Raw genomic sequence first — 16,948 nt, 5'->3', positions numbered from 1 at the left:
AAACAATCATAACTTCTTATGCTTGTAATTGTTCTTAAACAATAAAGTCAGTCAGTCACGCATGTAAGAAAATTTCAGAATTAATTAGCCGAGAGTTGAAACGAAATCCAAAGAGGCTTTCAGTTTTCAGAGAGTCGTACGCTGCCAAAGGGCAAAGGTTGCGTCTTGCATTGCATGGTTTCCTTCCTTCGGCCATTCATCTGCGTTTTAAATAAATAATTCATGAGTTTCTTTACAAGCTAGGAATCTTCAAATATTTTTCAATTCATGATTATTATTATCACTAATATATAACATGCACTCTAATATTATAAAATTTTTTTTAAGTATATCGATACATTGATATTTTAATAATTTTTACTGTTAATTTTAATTATAAAAAAATATAATATATATAATTAAGATCAATGATTAAAATTTACTAAAATATTAGTGTATTGATATACTTAAAAAAATTTTAATATTATATATTTTTAAGATACTGCTACATCATGCTTTGCGAGATAACTTTTGCTGTTGGATAAGGAGTTGAAACCCATTTTAATTCTTGAAATTTGGAGATGGCCTCAATTTTAACCTCCAAATTTTTAGTTATCCAATTAACACTTCAAATATTAGATTGTGTCTCATATTTGTCCTTATAGTTATCTCCATTAACGGAGAGTTGATGTGACACGTTAAGTTAACACGGTGTGCATCTACGTAGCACCCAACTTACTAGAATGGATGTGTGATGAGTGAATGATGTGGTAAAAATTGTTTTCACTCAATATGAGTCCATGTAAATTAGGATTTTAACATCTAAGTAGAAGTCAAATTAAGTGAAAGCAACTTTTTACCACATCATTCACTCATCACACATTTATTCTGACAAGTTGGGTGCTACGTAGATGCATACCGTATCAATTTAATATGCCACATCAGCTTTCCGTTAACGGAAATAACTATAAAAACAAACGTGAGGTACGATCCAATATTTAGGGGTATTAATTAGATAATCAAAATTTTGAAAGTTAAAATTAAGGCCAAATCCAAATTTCAGGCTAAAATGAGTTTTAACTCGTTGAATAAGGGTACAATTTTATAGTTAGATATATATACTAACTTATAAAAGAAATTTTGATTTGTACTTTTAGTTAATATGAAGAATAATTTATTTTTTTTTCCAAACACGACGCTCTTAAAAAATAGGTATTTTATTAAAGGATTTTTAAAAACACGTACTAGAAAAAAAAGACTCGTGGTAAACTTTTAGTCACGATAATATATATCTTGTCTCTATTTTTCTTAATATTAAATAAAATTTTTAGCAACCATAATATTATTATTATTATTATTATTATTATTATTATATATTATATTACAATATATTTAATAATTTAATTTGATGCACAATTAATATAAAATAATTTTATACGTTGATCAATTATGTAATGTCATATTAATAAAAATAATTACTTTCATTACAAGAAACATCGTTAAAATCGACGGCAAAATCGACGGCTAAGTCGTCGATAATATTAAAAATCGATGGCAAAATGAACGGTGGAGGTGGTCGCTATTAAACTTGTCGATTTTTCAAAATTCGAATAAAATCGACGGCTTTCCTAGCCGTCGATAATAATTTAATAAAATCAACACCATTTTCGTCTATAATATGAGTTTGATAACTTTACATTCTTACTAAAATCGACAACGTTGCCGTCGATATTATTATATAAAATCGATGCCTTTTCTATCGATATTTGATTCAATAAAATCGACACAACTGCCGTCGATTTAATTATTTAGATACCGACAAATTCTTTGTCTATATTTTGTTTTTTTTTTTATTTTAAATTTAAAAAGCGACAACGTTACCGTCGATTTTATTAGCTATATTTTTTAATTATTTTTTTATTTAAAAAATAGTAAACAATTAATGCAAATAAACTTTTAAATATAGAAATAAAATTTATATAGAATATTAGATAACAAGATAAATAAACTTTTAAATATAAAAACAAATGTATTTGCTCATAAAAAAATGTATCTTGACAGGAAATCGGAGGCTAGTCTCTGCATGTCAACCATAAATTACAACAATAATTCAGATATATTCACATATGATCTCTCTCTCTCTCTCTCTCTCTCTCTCTCTCTCTCTCTCTCATATCTTGCTAACATAGATAAAAGGTCTTCCAGAAATTTAAAGAATGAATAAACCTGTATCTCTTTAGGAAATGTGGCACTGAATAGCATAGTCTGTCTTACACCTGGAGGGGCATATCCATTTGTTCAACAATCTTCCTTATTTGTGGCTCAAAACCCATATCTAGCATCCTATCTGCCTCATCTAGTGCAAGATATCTGATCATCTGAAGTGAAACTCTAGCTCTCTCCAGCAAATCTACCAGTCTTCCAGGAGTTGCGACGAGAATGTCCACCCCCTTCTCAAGATCTCGTAGCTGGAAAATTCATAACTTATTAGTGAGATATATATATATATATATCAGATACTAAATGTTTATACTGCCATTGATATGTAAGATATTACATTATGGGCTATACAGCATCTAGACTCTAGCCTACAAATTGGATCAATTCAGCCAAATTTGTAGCAAGAACAAAAGCACACCAGCGGCTACAGTGACATGTTTATAAAATTTTTAGATACTCTCAAACTATGATTGGTAATTTATGGCTAATTAGCACATCTTCACATTTTCAAAGAAACTGTATTTCATAAACACTCATACCCTATCTCATTAGGTGGAGAACATAGATCATTCAATGGAGCAACTACGACAAAAATTGAAGCATCTATCAAAAATATCATCAATAGTAGCATAACTAATCCTAGGTAAAAGAGAACAGAGAACCAAAAAAAGATAAACAATTGAAAAGAAACCTGATGGTTTATTAGAGCTCCGCCATAAGCAACAACCACCTTAACCCCTGTTTGATATGCAAACTTCCTAGCCTCTTCATGTATCTGAAACCAAATCACAACATTTCCCATATATTTTCACTTCAAAATTGCACCAAATTTAAATATGTCCAAAACAAAGCTCAACTCAATGGCAATAAGAGATGAGTGTTTGCTCTTCATCAATGAGCTTATACTCAATAAATGATGTTATGCTCAAAGGCCATGCTCATCAGATTCTTATGAGTAGCAGCATCTGTGGAGTTAGGCCTCAAGAAACAAGAACATCAAATTCATGTTCCTTCAGCTTGTTCCCTGAGAAATCACAGATAAATCATGTTGCTGCTCAGTCTATTTCCACAACAATATTGTCTAGTTCCACTATCATGGGGAAACATAATCATTATGTGATTTCATTGGCATGCCAAAGTATGAACATGAGGCTTTTGGTACCTAAACCAAAAGCACTACTCCCTAAAGTTAAGAGTACTATGGGATCTATGACTTGGCCAAGTGGCTTTCTTCTTGGATTTCTTGTATGTAATTCAAATTCTAAACCTACAAATTCTGATGAGTCTGAAGATGATGGGAATGAGAGAGATGAGTTTAATGAGTCAACTATCAAATTCTCACATGTCAATAAAGTTTACATAGATTATTATGTTATAGGTATAAGCTGCACATTATTCTGCCCTATATAAAATGAATTAATAGACTAATAATTAATAACATAAGCATATACACATTTAATAAAACCAAATTATCTTTGTCTGATAATTTAAAACCAGTTACTCAGTAATTATAAATGGAGTGTATTTGGATATGTCATTGCAATAAAGGCCAACATGAAAAAGAAGACATGTAATTTCAAAATCATTGGGGAGCAGAAAGATGGAAATTACCGAATCATTAAAACCATCCTGAAGATAATGAAAGTATTCATAGGAACCTTGAACAAGAGAAACACTTCTCCCAGAAACTGCATAAACCATAACATTTTCAGATAAATCAGAGAAAAATTACATTGAGACACAGAGCAAAATAGCACTTACCCCCATAACATTTTCTTGATATGTATGGCAAATGCAGCAATGTAAGTAGCGCAAGATCTGTTTTCGATAATAGCACCAAGAACGAAGATTTAATGATGTATAGTGCCATGATTTCGGCTTATGCGAAAGCTAATTGTATAAATGAGGCATTTGATATATTTGCTCAGATGATTGGATGTGGAATTAAACCAAATGAGATAACCATGGTGTGCCTCCTTTCGCTATGTGTAAAATCTGGATCACTTGAAATGGGTAAGTGGATACATTCTTACTTAGACAAACAAGGAACCAAAGCAGATATGGTTCTGAAAACATCTTTGGTGGACATGTATTCTAAGTGTGGAGACATAGATACAGCTGATGGACTATTCGTCGAGGCCAACGACCGAGATATTTCTATGTGGAATGCCATGATATCTGGTTTTGCAATGCATGGTCATGGTAATTTTCAGCTTTGGAACTCTTTGCTGAAATGGAAGCACTAGGAGTTATCCCTAGTGACATAACATTCATTGCAGTTCTTCATGCTTGTAGCCATGCCGGATTGGTTCAAGAAGGGAAGAGGCTATTTTGCAGAATGGTTAATGAATTCAGTTTGGTCCCAAAGATTGAACACTATGGCTGTATGGTAGACCTTCTCGGTCGAGCAGGATCACTCGAAAAAGCTCAAGAACTAATTAAGGACATGCCTATGAGGCCAAACTCGGCCGTATTAGGATCTTTTCTTGCTGCTTGCAAAGTTCACAAAAATGTGAACCTTGCTGAATGGGCTGCAAAACAGTTTCTATCATTAGAATCCAAAAAATGTGGATACAATGTCCTAGTGTCAAATATCTATGCTGCATCAAACAGATGGGAAAATGTTGCTGATATAAAAAGAGCTATAAAGGATGCAGAGATTCATAAAGAACCAGGTTTCAACTCCATTGAAGTACATGGAACGATTCATGAATTTGTAACGGGAGATAGAGAACATCCAGAAACACCAAAGATTTATGAAATGATTGCTGAGATGAGAGAAAAGCTAGAACATGCTGGATACACTCCAAATGTATCTGTTGTTCTGAAGAACATAGATATGGAGGAAAAAGAGAGTGTAGTAAATTATCACAGTGAAAAACTTGCAATGGCTTATGGTTTGATTAGCACAGGTCCTAGAATTCAGCTTCGGATTTTGAAGGATCTCCTAACTTCAACTGCAGAGAGCAAAATATTTCATATAACAGAGATGCATGATAAGATCATAACGATAAACAGGAAAAGTCTGGAGATTGAATATGTAAATTCTTCTATGAAACTTAACAACAGCAGACAAAATAGAATATGTAAATTCTTCTATGAAACTTAACAACAGCAGACAAAATAGCCTTGTGATAGTATTTTCTAAAAGAGACAGGTAAATGTTAAAAGAAATATCCTATCCATGCCAAATTACAGAACATACCTTGCTTCATTTATGTCTCCCTTGTGATAGCATCTCATAAGTCCTGTGCTCTATAACTTCCATCATCAAAGTATTATCAATTAACGCTACTAGCTCACAAACTCCAATTTCCAATCCCTAGATTGCTTTATTACATGGCAATGCAAAAACAATTAATTGATTGAAGTTAATTTCAAAATACAACCCCAGTAGAACATGCAAACCAAAATTAACACCAATCCAAACGAACACTTAGAGATTAGAAGAAACAAAAAATTGAATAAACTAACCACTCGTATTCTTGAGAGGATAATATACTGGCAACTTGATCGAAAACTCACAACGAATCAAGCAACCATTCTCCCACACATTTCTCCGAATGTTCTTCTTCAACAACTGAATCAACCTCTTTGAGGCTATTCGATTTTCCACTTTCCGACATGATAAATTTTAGCTCGCCGGAATCGGCGGCGACTGTTCCGATCACCGGTCGATTATCCCCTTCCTCTTCACCGTATAGAAGCTTCCTCAGTCTGCGAGCAGCATGAACTGCTGCTTGAGCGTCGGCGCCGGCTCCGTAAGCAAGCACTCCAATTACTTCAAAACCTTTAAGAATCAATGTCCGAAACTCCTTTGTTTACAAATTCCAAAACGCGAGACAGAGAAAAAGTTGAAGTGAATTTAAGATTTGAAATAGAGAGAGAGAGAGAGAGAGAGAGAGAGAGAGAACCTGATTCTTTGTGGAGATCATCAGAGAAGAGGCAGAGGAGGAGGGAGAGATCATCCTGATGCGATGGCGGAGCGACGGCGGTGCGGCGGTGATGGAGAAGGAAGGTTGAAGTATGCGAGGTGAATTCAGGGGTAAAATAAGGGTTGGTGAAAATTGAAATGGTGAATTTGGGGAAATGAAGGAAACGCGGGGAGTGAGTGGGGGAAAATTTATTTTATTAATAAAAATCGACAGTATACCCGTCGATTTTAATTTGAAAAAAAAACGACGTCTTAGCCGTCGATTTTATACATTAAATCTGTACCATCCATTTAATTTTAAAAAGTGATTAAGACCGTTTAAATTTATCGACGACAAAATGTGTCGATATTTTAAATAATAAAATAGACGCTACGTTCGTCGATTTTAAAATAAAAGTATTTTTCGCTCACAACTCGTCGACAATGTGTCGATAATGAGAAGATAGTTAAAGGATTACCAAAAAAATCGACGACTTTACTGTCGATTTTAATATTTTATTTTTAATTATCTTTTTTGATAATATCGACAGCAAGCCGTCGAAAAATATCGACGGAAGAGATAGCCGTCGATTTTTAGCATAGAAAAATACACTTTTTTTTGTAGTGTTTTAAATTGATCGACATAAATAATTATTTAAAAAAATGAATATAATTAAATAATTATATAAAATATTTTATATTATTATCTCTATTAAAATTAAATTCAATTTAAAGAGGATATATAAACACTATCAATGACTGGATTATACTTGCCAAGATGAGCTTTTACGAATGGCCAGTTGTAACTTGATTTGTCATGTGTTAGAATTAAGAATAGTTTATGAAAATCATGACGTATACATGCAAAATTTCACAATGAATATTATATATTATGAAATATTTTAAAATATGTGATGTCACCATAATTTTAATAAAAAAAAAACTACATCCAATCTATGTTAATCATTTATATTTATTTATATTGTAATTTTGCATATTTCTTCTTATATGAACTAAATATAATATAATTGTCACTTTTAATATTTTTTCCACAATTTTTTTCATAAATTTAATGATAATAATATCCTAAATTTGCATTACTTTTTTTTTTGGTCAAGAATTACTCTTACATTATATCATGTGCGGATAAAATACTATTTTTGCAATTAACATTTATATTAAGTTCTAAGACTTACAAGTTATATTTTTATCACAAATATTTTATTTCGTTTTAGTTTAATTTTTTAATTAAAATTAATTTTTTTTAAAAAAAATATTTTTTTCTAACCTTTTGGTCTAATTATTCTATCATTTTTTTTCTCAAATTTTTACGACTCCTGCTATAATCACTATAATTATAACACAAACTTATAATGAAGGAAAGAATATTTTTAGACAAAAAAAATAATTTTAATCAAAGGATTAAAATAAAATGAAATATAAAATATAAAATAAAAATAAAATATTTCAAACATTAAATAACAAAATTAGAATTTAGCCTAATGTCGAACTTTATCCTATCGTGCAAAGCACCAGCAAATATACGAGTATCTTTTATGGGTCCAAACGTTTTGGTCCACCTAACTTGCCTGGTTAAGTGCAACGATATCCCTTCTTAACTTGGCCCAAGGCCCTATTTTATGTCAACAAATTGAGGCCACCGAAACCCAATGTATAATGTGGCAGAAAGTAGAAAGTAGAAACTACAACATAGTATAAGCCTATCAGGCCTAGTACATTTGCACTTGTCAAAAAAGAACTAACAAACAAAACAAAAAGATATAAAAGGACTGATCACAAAGGACTGATCACTGATTTGCACAGGTGCAGATTTCACGTAAAGTTGATAGTTGAGAGTCGTTAGATGAAAATTTAGTTAAATTAGTTAAATTATCTAATGAATTTCAGTTATCAACTTCGCATAAAGTTAATTGTACCTGAGTTTTCACTTTTACACAATCTAATATGTCGATTTTGTCTTTATGCACTAATGCTCCGTATATATAAGGATATTCAAATTCAAACCGATCTAAATTAAATCGTATATTCAATTCAATTCACATCGAAAATCGATTAAAATTGCACTAATTCGGATTTGATTGGATTCTATTTTTTGCAAACCGCTGGATCGAATTGGATTTTGGATCTACTTTTCACAACCGATCTAATCTAATCCAAACCGTACAATGTGCTATAATATTATTATTTTATTATTATATTTACAATTATACTTATAACATATTCAATTTATTATATATTATTCATATATTATCATTATTTAATAAATATTTTATGTTCAAAATACTATTTATTTATTTATTTATTTTAACTAATCCATAATTTTATTTCTATTGTTATGTTATCGTTGGCTTTTTAAGATATTATTGAGACTTGTTATGTGATTGTAGATTATTAAAAATTTGATGTTGATATTTGTTATATGTATTTAATTTTTTTAATTTACAAAACTGTAAATCTAATCCAATCCAATCCAAATCGCTTGAAAATGGATCCGATCCGATCGGATCGAATTTTTTTTTAAATCATCTCATCCAAACCGCACTGCAAGTAAAATTAGTATGGATGAGTTTTTGACTCAAAATTAATCCAAACTACACCACTAACACCTCTAGTATATCTCTTATTCTCTTTTATTTATTGATTTATTCTAGTGTATGGTCCGCCTAAGTCGGATATTAATCTATTTTATTATATTTATATATAATTTATTAAAAAAATCAATATATATTTACTGGAAGAGTTAATTTACTTTTATATCTCTTGTTCTCTTTTATTTATTTATTTAGCTGAGTTGGTTTTATATATTGATTGATGAGAATATCAACGTGATCCATGGGAAGAACATAAAGATCAAGATATGTATCCCACTTAGCTTGTGTGTAAGGGATATCCTTTGATTTGGAAAAAGAAGAATGTTAATTTGGAAAAAGAATATGGAACACGGACCATATGTTTATTCGTTCCGGGTCACTATGTCTTTTCCAAAATAAAATAATTCAATCGATGATAGAGATAGAACCCGCAGTTGATCAAATCCATTATTAAAAAAACTAAAGGCATGCATTAGTATATATTATTCTACTAATAATATAGGTTGAAACCACCTTTTAGTAGTCGTGACTCGTGACACTTCTACTCTCTCTCCTTCTTTATTAATTATTATTATTATTATATTAATAGACCTACAGTTGAAGACTGAAGAGTAAGCTCGGAAGTTTAACGGGAAGGATCGGATAACCCATACCTTTTGCAAATTAAGATTAGAGATATAATGTTACGAGTCATGAGACTAAAACCTGAAAAAGAGTCTTATATTGGGAGAGGAAGAAACACTTGAGAAAGAGTATTATAAAATTTTAGATTTTATCACCATATGAGTTATTAATTAGTTTTTGTAGCGATACTTTTTGTAAGTTTTTGTAGTTCATTATATTGGTACTTTCATAAAGACTTAACCAATAAAAAAGAGTTATTTGCAAAGGATTTTGAATAACAAAACGCCGAACGAGATGTCACTGAGTGAAGTACTGCAGAATAGAATTGTCACCCGTATATTATGATTATGAGTCTCATGAAAATAATACTTACAAAAGAGTAATCAATACCTGAAAAAAAAATTATAAAATTTTAAATTCTTTTATTATATGAGTTAATTTTTATAATAACGGTTGTTTTAAAATTTTGTGACTCATTAGATAAATTAATCTTAAAGACCAATAACAAGAGCTAATTATTAAAAAAAGACCAATTATATCGAAATTCTTAAAAAAGATTTATTTAAATAAAATTTAAGAAAAAGGACTAATAGATTAAGTTTTATATTATATCTGTTGAATTTTAAATTTTAATATATTCTTGTAGATAATTCTATGATAAAAATGCTTAATTTATTTGAAAAAATTATTAAAAATAAAATAATATTTTTTTTAAAAATGTATTTAACTACTTATATGAAAATGTGCACAGGAGTGATGAGCTCTTATCAATTTCTGTTGAGTGAGTTCTAGAGAAAAGATATGAATGAAGCTGAGAAGTTAAAGAATCCGAAAAGAAAGAGAGAGGAGGAGGGAAGAACTAAGATGAAGAAAAAGAGAATGTAAAGAAGGTTCTTGAATGTGAAATTAGAGAAAAATGAATTAAACAGGAAAAAAAGAATCACTGCAATTAGTTACATTATGGGAATATATACATATCTAGCCAATTAACAATTTTCTCAATTAACTTAATTAACTTATTAAAAATATCTAAAAATTAATTAACTAATTACTTTAATTACCAACTAATGTATGTACATGCAAACCAATTAAATCAATAAATTTCTAATTAACTTGAATGTATGTTGAATAATTGAATCAAGTCACAACTTATAAAGACGAATCTTCATCTTTTCACTATTTTTCCTCTCCATCGTAGCAGGCATCTCAATATATTTTTTATTTCTATAAAATATTAGTTATTTTTGTATTTAGTTTACCCACAAAAACTTTTCGCATGTTTTAGCAACGAACAATTATTATCTCTGGTAGAGGCAATTACCACGTTGAAAGTGGCTATTGTCAAATCTCTCTCACTTTCTTTATGGTCTTCTTATTATACTATCTCTTTCTTAGTTAAATAAATAATTCCAAAAAATAAAAATTTAATATATATTTTTATTTGTTGTGGAGAGTAAACTAATACTAATTAAATTCATATATAACATAATTAATATATAACAATTCAATTTAAAAATATTTTATTATTTTAATTTATACAAGATATATATCAAAGTAATATCTTTTATTTCTTAACAAAGAAATAAATTATAAAAGATACTCTAAAATATTATAATATCCAATTTATAGAATTCTTTTTTCGAGTATATATATCTCTTTATATTTGGTAAATTTGTTGAATTGATATCATCTTATTATTGAAAATAAATATATCATAGTTTATTTTAAAAGTCATTTTGTTAGAAATTAAATTTATTGGGAGTCAAAATAATAATTTTTTCGTAGAACAATCAAATATCCACGAGTAATATGAGAAAAAATCTTTATCATGTGATGATACTTCGAAGGTTATTTTGTCGTAACTATCTAGGTATGAAGTATGGTTATTTTATTGAAAATTGTCGTGTCTGTATATCAAATACATTTTAGATAAAATATATAGTTGATATTCATTAGACATATGTGTATATGTTTTGCATATACAATTATATCTTAGTAAAAAAATAAAAATATACTTAAATATTATCATATATTGATATGTTTAATTTTATTTTTTATCTATAATTTTTAAGTGAGCTAGAAATAACAGTATATATTATTAATTATTAACACAAAAAAATATTTTAAATATTTTATATAATTAAAAATATTAAAAAATGAAAAGTTCGTTTGTAATTTAACATCAATATATCATTAAGATATTATTATAAATTATCAAAAAAAATATTATATTCATAATAACATCTTAACATATATATTGAGGAGGCGGGAATTAGCAACAACTGTTTTAAGATTACCAGCTATTTAGGATTTAAAATTTGTGGTATAAACTCTAAACGTTATATCACTTGTTTTGGGAGAAAAAAAAAAGAAAAGAATGATAGACATCTATACTAAAAGAGAGTTGATACGATATCGTTGAAAACTAAAACGACGTCATTTGCAGGAGTTCGCATATATCATCAGGTGCAAGTCTCGCAAAATTAAAGTTCGCATTCTCATCATTCACACATGGCTCCTCCGTTCAAGCTCCAAATCCATGACCATCCATCCCAAAATCTACGTTCATATATTCTACACTCCTTTTGCAATAAAATAGATCAGAGTATAATCCTGGAAAAGATCCTTCAACTTTTCTTTTTTCACCCACCAATAGCTTTTTAAAACTGTGTTCTTATATCGTCACCCATTTCCAAATGTAACCATTCCCAAGTTATAGTTCTTATTAAGCAAAGGTGAGATGAATTTTGATCTATTTGCTAAATGAGATATGGATTGAGTATATCAATATATATTCCAATACCAAATTAACCGGTGAATATGTGAAATGGTAATATATCTCAAAAAGTTACAACATACCTTCTTTATCTTTTTGATTTAGTGGAGGCTAGGATTTCAGAAAACAAAATCGAATTGCCTAATTTGACTAGGTTAATTAAGAAACTGGTCATCAAACGATTTAGTTTTAGTCAACCAAATAAAAAAGACGATTTTTTAAAGATTAAAAATAATAAAATATATATTTTTTAAATTTTTAGTTCTATTAATTTAATGACAAATTTAATTTTTAAAATTTTAGTAGACGTAAATTCATTTAAGAAAAGATCCCTTTAAATATTCAATTTTTTTTATAAATTATATCTAAATTTAGTTTGTCCGTCTAAAATTTTTATTTATTCTCTTTTTCTGTGTAAAATTAATTTTTAGCTTGTACAAATATTTTTTTATGATATTTTTTTCTTTGGAAGGCCAACGACTAATTCAATGAGAATCAAAATTTCATTTAAGAATTTATCGTTAGTTAATATAGTTGTTATATACACAAAATAAAATTTAGGTGAATGCTATCCTATCCTCTCTAAAGTAACATGTAAATTACTCTCTCTGATGTGTTATATTTTAATTGGGTGTTTATTTTAACATGAGTTACTTTAATCTCATGAGTTAATAATATCTTGGAAGACGATGACGGGCTGACAGAAGAAGAAAATGAAACACCCAATAAGACGGTGATACTTATGAGGCACAACGATGACGACAAAAGAGTGGGAGAAGTAAACGCAATTAGAGAGAGTTGGAGTATCTTTTCTAGAAGAATGATTTGAGAAGAGAAAACAAGACACACAATAAAACGGTGATGCTTGGGAGGCGTAACGACCACGATGAAGGAGTACAATGGAGAGGAGTAAACGCAATTAGAGAAAGTTGGAGTATCTTTTCTAAAAGAATGATTTGAGAAGAGAAAAACGTTAATGTTTGGGAGGGCATAATGATGACGACGAAAGAGTGGGAAAGAGTAAACGTAATTAGAGAAAGTTGGAGTACATTTTCTAGAAGAATAATTTGGGAAGTGAAAACGAAACACCAATGAGAATGTGATGTTTGAGAGGCACAACGACGACGAAAAAGTAGAGAAGGTAACTCAGGTTAAAATAAACACCCAATTAAAATATGACACATCAGAAAAGATAACTTAGATATTAATTTAAAGAGAGTAGAATAGCATTCACCTAAAATTTAACCTCCCAATACTTAATTAAATAGACAAATGAGCTAATAACACTGGATCAACTCAATTTAGTTTGTTCTTACAAATCTATCTTAGCTGCGCATCTACATACGAGGATATTCGGCTATGATTTAGAAAGGTCCGTTGCGCTACTAATCAACATCAACTAATAAAGAGACGCTTTCTATTTACCATGAGAGTTTTGTTTGTTCTTGTCAATGTAACCATTTCCAAATTATAGCTCTTTAACAAGGATGGATAAAAGTGGTTGTTTCTTTAATAATTAGATCTATTCAGTTAAGAAAGATTATTGTGTTGGAATGACTAAGATTTTCAATTGGAGTCTTGGTCTCTTAGAATCGAATGAGATTAATAAGGTTTTGAAATTAGAATTCAGATGGCAGTAGTTTCAATGGAATTTAAAACAAACAAAAGGGGTATATTTTTATCAAATGAAAAAAGGATCTTCTCTATCATACAAAATGTAATTGTAATCTTGACTAAAAGCATCATCTGAAATAAATGGTTCAGTCCAAAAACTGGAACCAAACTCATCAAACAAAGTTGTTGCACCCCACGAAGCAAACCTATCTTCTTCCCTATTTGATTCTTCTTCATGACCAGAGGAAAAGCAGAGCCATGCGTTGTTGTTGTTGTTGTTGCCCTTGTTGTCTTCTTCTTCTTCAGTGTATGAATAGGAAGACTCGGTTGTCACATTGGACAACGAACTTTCCAAGATATGGTGTGAATCATCATCGTTATCATCATCAGTAGTAAAAGTAAGGACTTCACTTTTTGGTCTTTCATGTTCTTTGGTATTCTGAGAAGAAGACTTGGACTTGTTCAAATCATCATCATCATCATCATCACTTGATGTGTTGTTCACATTGCAGTTTTGGAACTTCTTCAGGTGGCTATGCCAATAGTTCTTGATCTCGTTGTCTGTTCTTCCAGGTAGATTTTCAGCAATCAGAGACCATCTGAAAAACACAACATTGCACTTCATTCAATTATTGTGCTACTAATAAATAAAATTGACTAACAATATCAGAGTCAAAAGTTTTGTCTTATTATATAAACAGAAGAGAAATGATAAATGATTATTAAAATTTATTATTAATTAATAATTAATATTTAAAAGTATGAAATAAAATATATTGTTGAATTATTAGACTAAAAATTAAACTAAAAAAATTGAATTAAAAGTTAAATAATGATAAAAAATAGATAGTTTTTTAATATTTTTTTTAAATTGAATTCATATTTCATCTTAAATAAATGGGGCCATAAGATTATGTAGGATAAACAAAAATTATTGCACGACCATTCGGATGATGGTTGAAATCCAGGGGCATATTCCTTATGCTAAGTGTTTTTTTTTCTATTTTATTTTTTAAAATAATAATTTCATTTAATTTCATTTAAGCTGGTTTTAGTTGAGTCTGTCTACATCAGAACAAAACTTGCTATCAATGTTATCTAGTTTTTAATTCATGACACTTAGGCGACTTTAATTAAAAGACCCCATACAATAATTAAATGAGTGTCAAATCATCACTTGAATAAGTTAAATTAGCAATAATAATGCTAGAGAGATTGCAACAAAAAATTATTTTATTTAATTTAAGATTCATAATTTTATATATGCAATGTTTATAATTATATATTTATTATCACTCAATTAATTGAATAATAATTAAAATACAAAATAAATAAACAGTAGCTAAAAAAATACAAAATGTTTTTAGTTAATTTTTTATTATTTTCTAAATATTTTTGTTAAATGAGTCATATTTTATGTGGTGATTTTCTCCATAAAGAAGAAAAAGATAATAACCAGCACATGAATGCAAGAAAATTTAATCTGGATACAAAATTTTAGTGAATATAAAAGATAAAATCCATACTTGTTTCCATGTTGTTTATGCAAATCCATGATAAGCTGCTCTTCCTTTTGGCTGTAGTTCCCTCTCTTTAGATTTGGCCGCAAGTAATTCATCCAACGAAGTCTGCAGCTCTTTCCACATCTCAACAAACCTATGTAATTAACAGAGCAAATTATCGTAGCTTTGCAATTCAAATGAATGCATCAAAAGATTTCATAATCACACTAATGATACATAGATTATTATAATAATTAATTAGAAACACTATAATACCTGCAAGCCTTGGGAGTTGACGCCAATTAGGGTGACCATATCTCTCAACATAAGCAGTAAGTTTCTTATCCTCTTCTTCACTCCAGGCACCTTTCTTTATTCCATTCGCATCGAAGTATGGAGCTCTCACCATTTCTTAACCCAAAAAGTGAAGTGCAGAAATTAAATCAGAGCAACAAAGATAAGAGTACCCTCCAAGTATAAATATAGTGTGTTGGTGATGTTGTTTTGGAATGAAACGCGTATCATGTGTTCTGACATATCCAATCATCATGACCCAAAAGAAACATGGACCCACTAAAGTTTGTAGGAGTCTATTTTACACAAATATTCACGAATAAAGACAAATGCCATGTCAATGGCTTAATTTGTGTATGTATCTTGCTCCAATTATTTTTATATGAAATGATATTCTTTTTAGATGACCCTTTTTTATATTTATGAAATGTTCGCTCTTTTGTTGAAAAAAGAAATTGAAAAGTATTTTGGATACATTTTGTTGAGGACTTCCAAATTTATGAAAGCTGAATTTAACTATTTTGGCATTGTAAGCGAACTAAGACTTTTATAGTGAAATTTTTATTAATGTATGGTTTCTTTTGGAAGTACATACAATAAAGTATTTTGCAATTAGAAATTGACATGGTCCGGCTCCCATTTTGGGTTGTTGTTGTTGGACAGTAGTAAGTTAATGAATCTCTTATTTTATAAATTTCGCACTCTGTTTTACTTTTTTTCAATATGAAATTAATTTCATATACTACTTATCACACTTACAACATTAACAATGGCATGTCTAAAATTAAGAACATATTCTATCAAATGAGTCAGAATTAAAAAAAGATTCTTTTAGCTACTAAATGATATAAATACTGGGTCACAAGTATTTTTTTTAATCTTAATCTTTATATTTTTTAATCTCATACTGATTTGATTATCGAAATTCTTATAAATACATTATTTTTATCCGATTCTAAAATGACGAGTGACTAATAGTTTTTTATTCAACCTCTCTTTTATCATTGTGAGTAATTTTTTATTAGAACAGAAATTGAACAGAAATGTTTATGAAAAAGAAGGGGTGTTCAACAAAATATAAAAGATGCAAATTTGGAAGGGGCCCTTGTATCCAAGAAATGTTACCAAGATGGTTTAAGAAGCTCGTAGCTTGAGGTTTGACACGGATGAAGGATTTATAGATCTCTCATCAAATTGTACCAGAGTTTAAATCTCAAGAGTGAAATATAGAATCTTTTATGGTGTATTGAGTGCAATGAGTGTGTGTAGTGTAAGACTTAAAAAAACTTGTAGCTTTGAATATTAGTATTATTTTAAAATAGTGTAATATTTTACCGTTAATTTAATTTCCTATGTTTAAGTCACAGAAAAATTGTTAACGGTAAGGGTATTATTTGACTCTTTTTATTATTAT

General features: G+C 29.3%; 2 protein-coding genes and 1 long non-coding RNA gene across 3 annotated transcripts; 1 reads left to right on the top strand and 2 right to left on the bottom strand.

The window, feature by feature from the left end:
• Positions 1-2,022: 2,022 nt before the first annotated feature.
• LOC112735802 (uncharacterized) lies at positions 2,023-3,048 on the bottom strand. Its single transcript, XR_003168546.3, has 3 exons — positions 2,891-3,048; positions 2,206-2,447; positions 2,023-2,058 (listed from the first exon to the last, which is right to left on the bottom strand). It is a non-coding gene; the product is annotated as an uncharacterized lncRNA (long non-coding RNA).
• A 932-nt stretch (positions 3,049-3,980) lies between these two features.
• LOC112732905 (pentatricopeptide repeat-containing protein At3g26782, mitochondrial-like) lies at positions 3,981-5,308 on the top strand. Its single transcript, XM_025781724.1, has 2 exons — positions 3,981-4,401; positions 4,479-5,308. Exons 1-2 carry the CDS (start codon positions 3,981-3,983, stop codon positions 5,306-5,308), a joined length of 1,251 nt encoding a protein of 416 aa, XP_025637509.1.
• Positions 5,309-13,775: 8,467 nt separating this feature from the next.
• LOC112735801 (uncharacterized) lies at positions 13,776-15,741 on the bottom strand. The gene is made up of 3 exons (XM_025785293.3): positions 15,517-15,741; positions 15,265-15,394; positions 13,776-14,337 (listed from the first exon to the last, which is right to left on the bottom strand). The coding sequence occupies exons 1-3, from the start codon at positions 15,647-15,649 to the stop codon at positions 13,806-13,808; spliced, it is 795 nt and encodes a 264-aa protein (XP_025641078.1). The 5' UTR covers positions 15,650-15,741; the 3' UTR covers positions 13,776-13,805.
• Positions 15,742-16,948: the final 1,207 nt, after the last annotated feature.

The sequence above is a fragment of the Arachis hypogaea genome, chromosome 13 (assembly GCF_003086295.3).
Source record: "Arachis hypogaea cultivar Tifrunner chromosome 13, arahy.Tifrunner.gnm2.J5K5, whole genome shotgun sequence".
Taxonomy (NCBI): Eukaryota; Viridiplantae; Streptophyta; class Magnoliopsida; order Fabales; family Fabaceae; genus Arachis; species Arachis hypogaea.
Note: the sequence above shows the minus strand (reverse complement) of the source record. Positions and strands in the feature narration are given on the sequence as shown.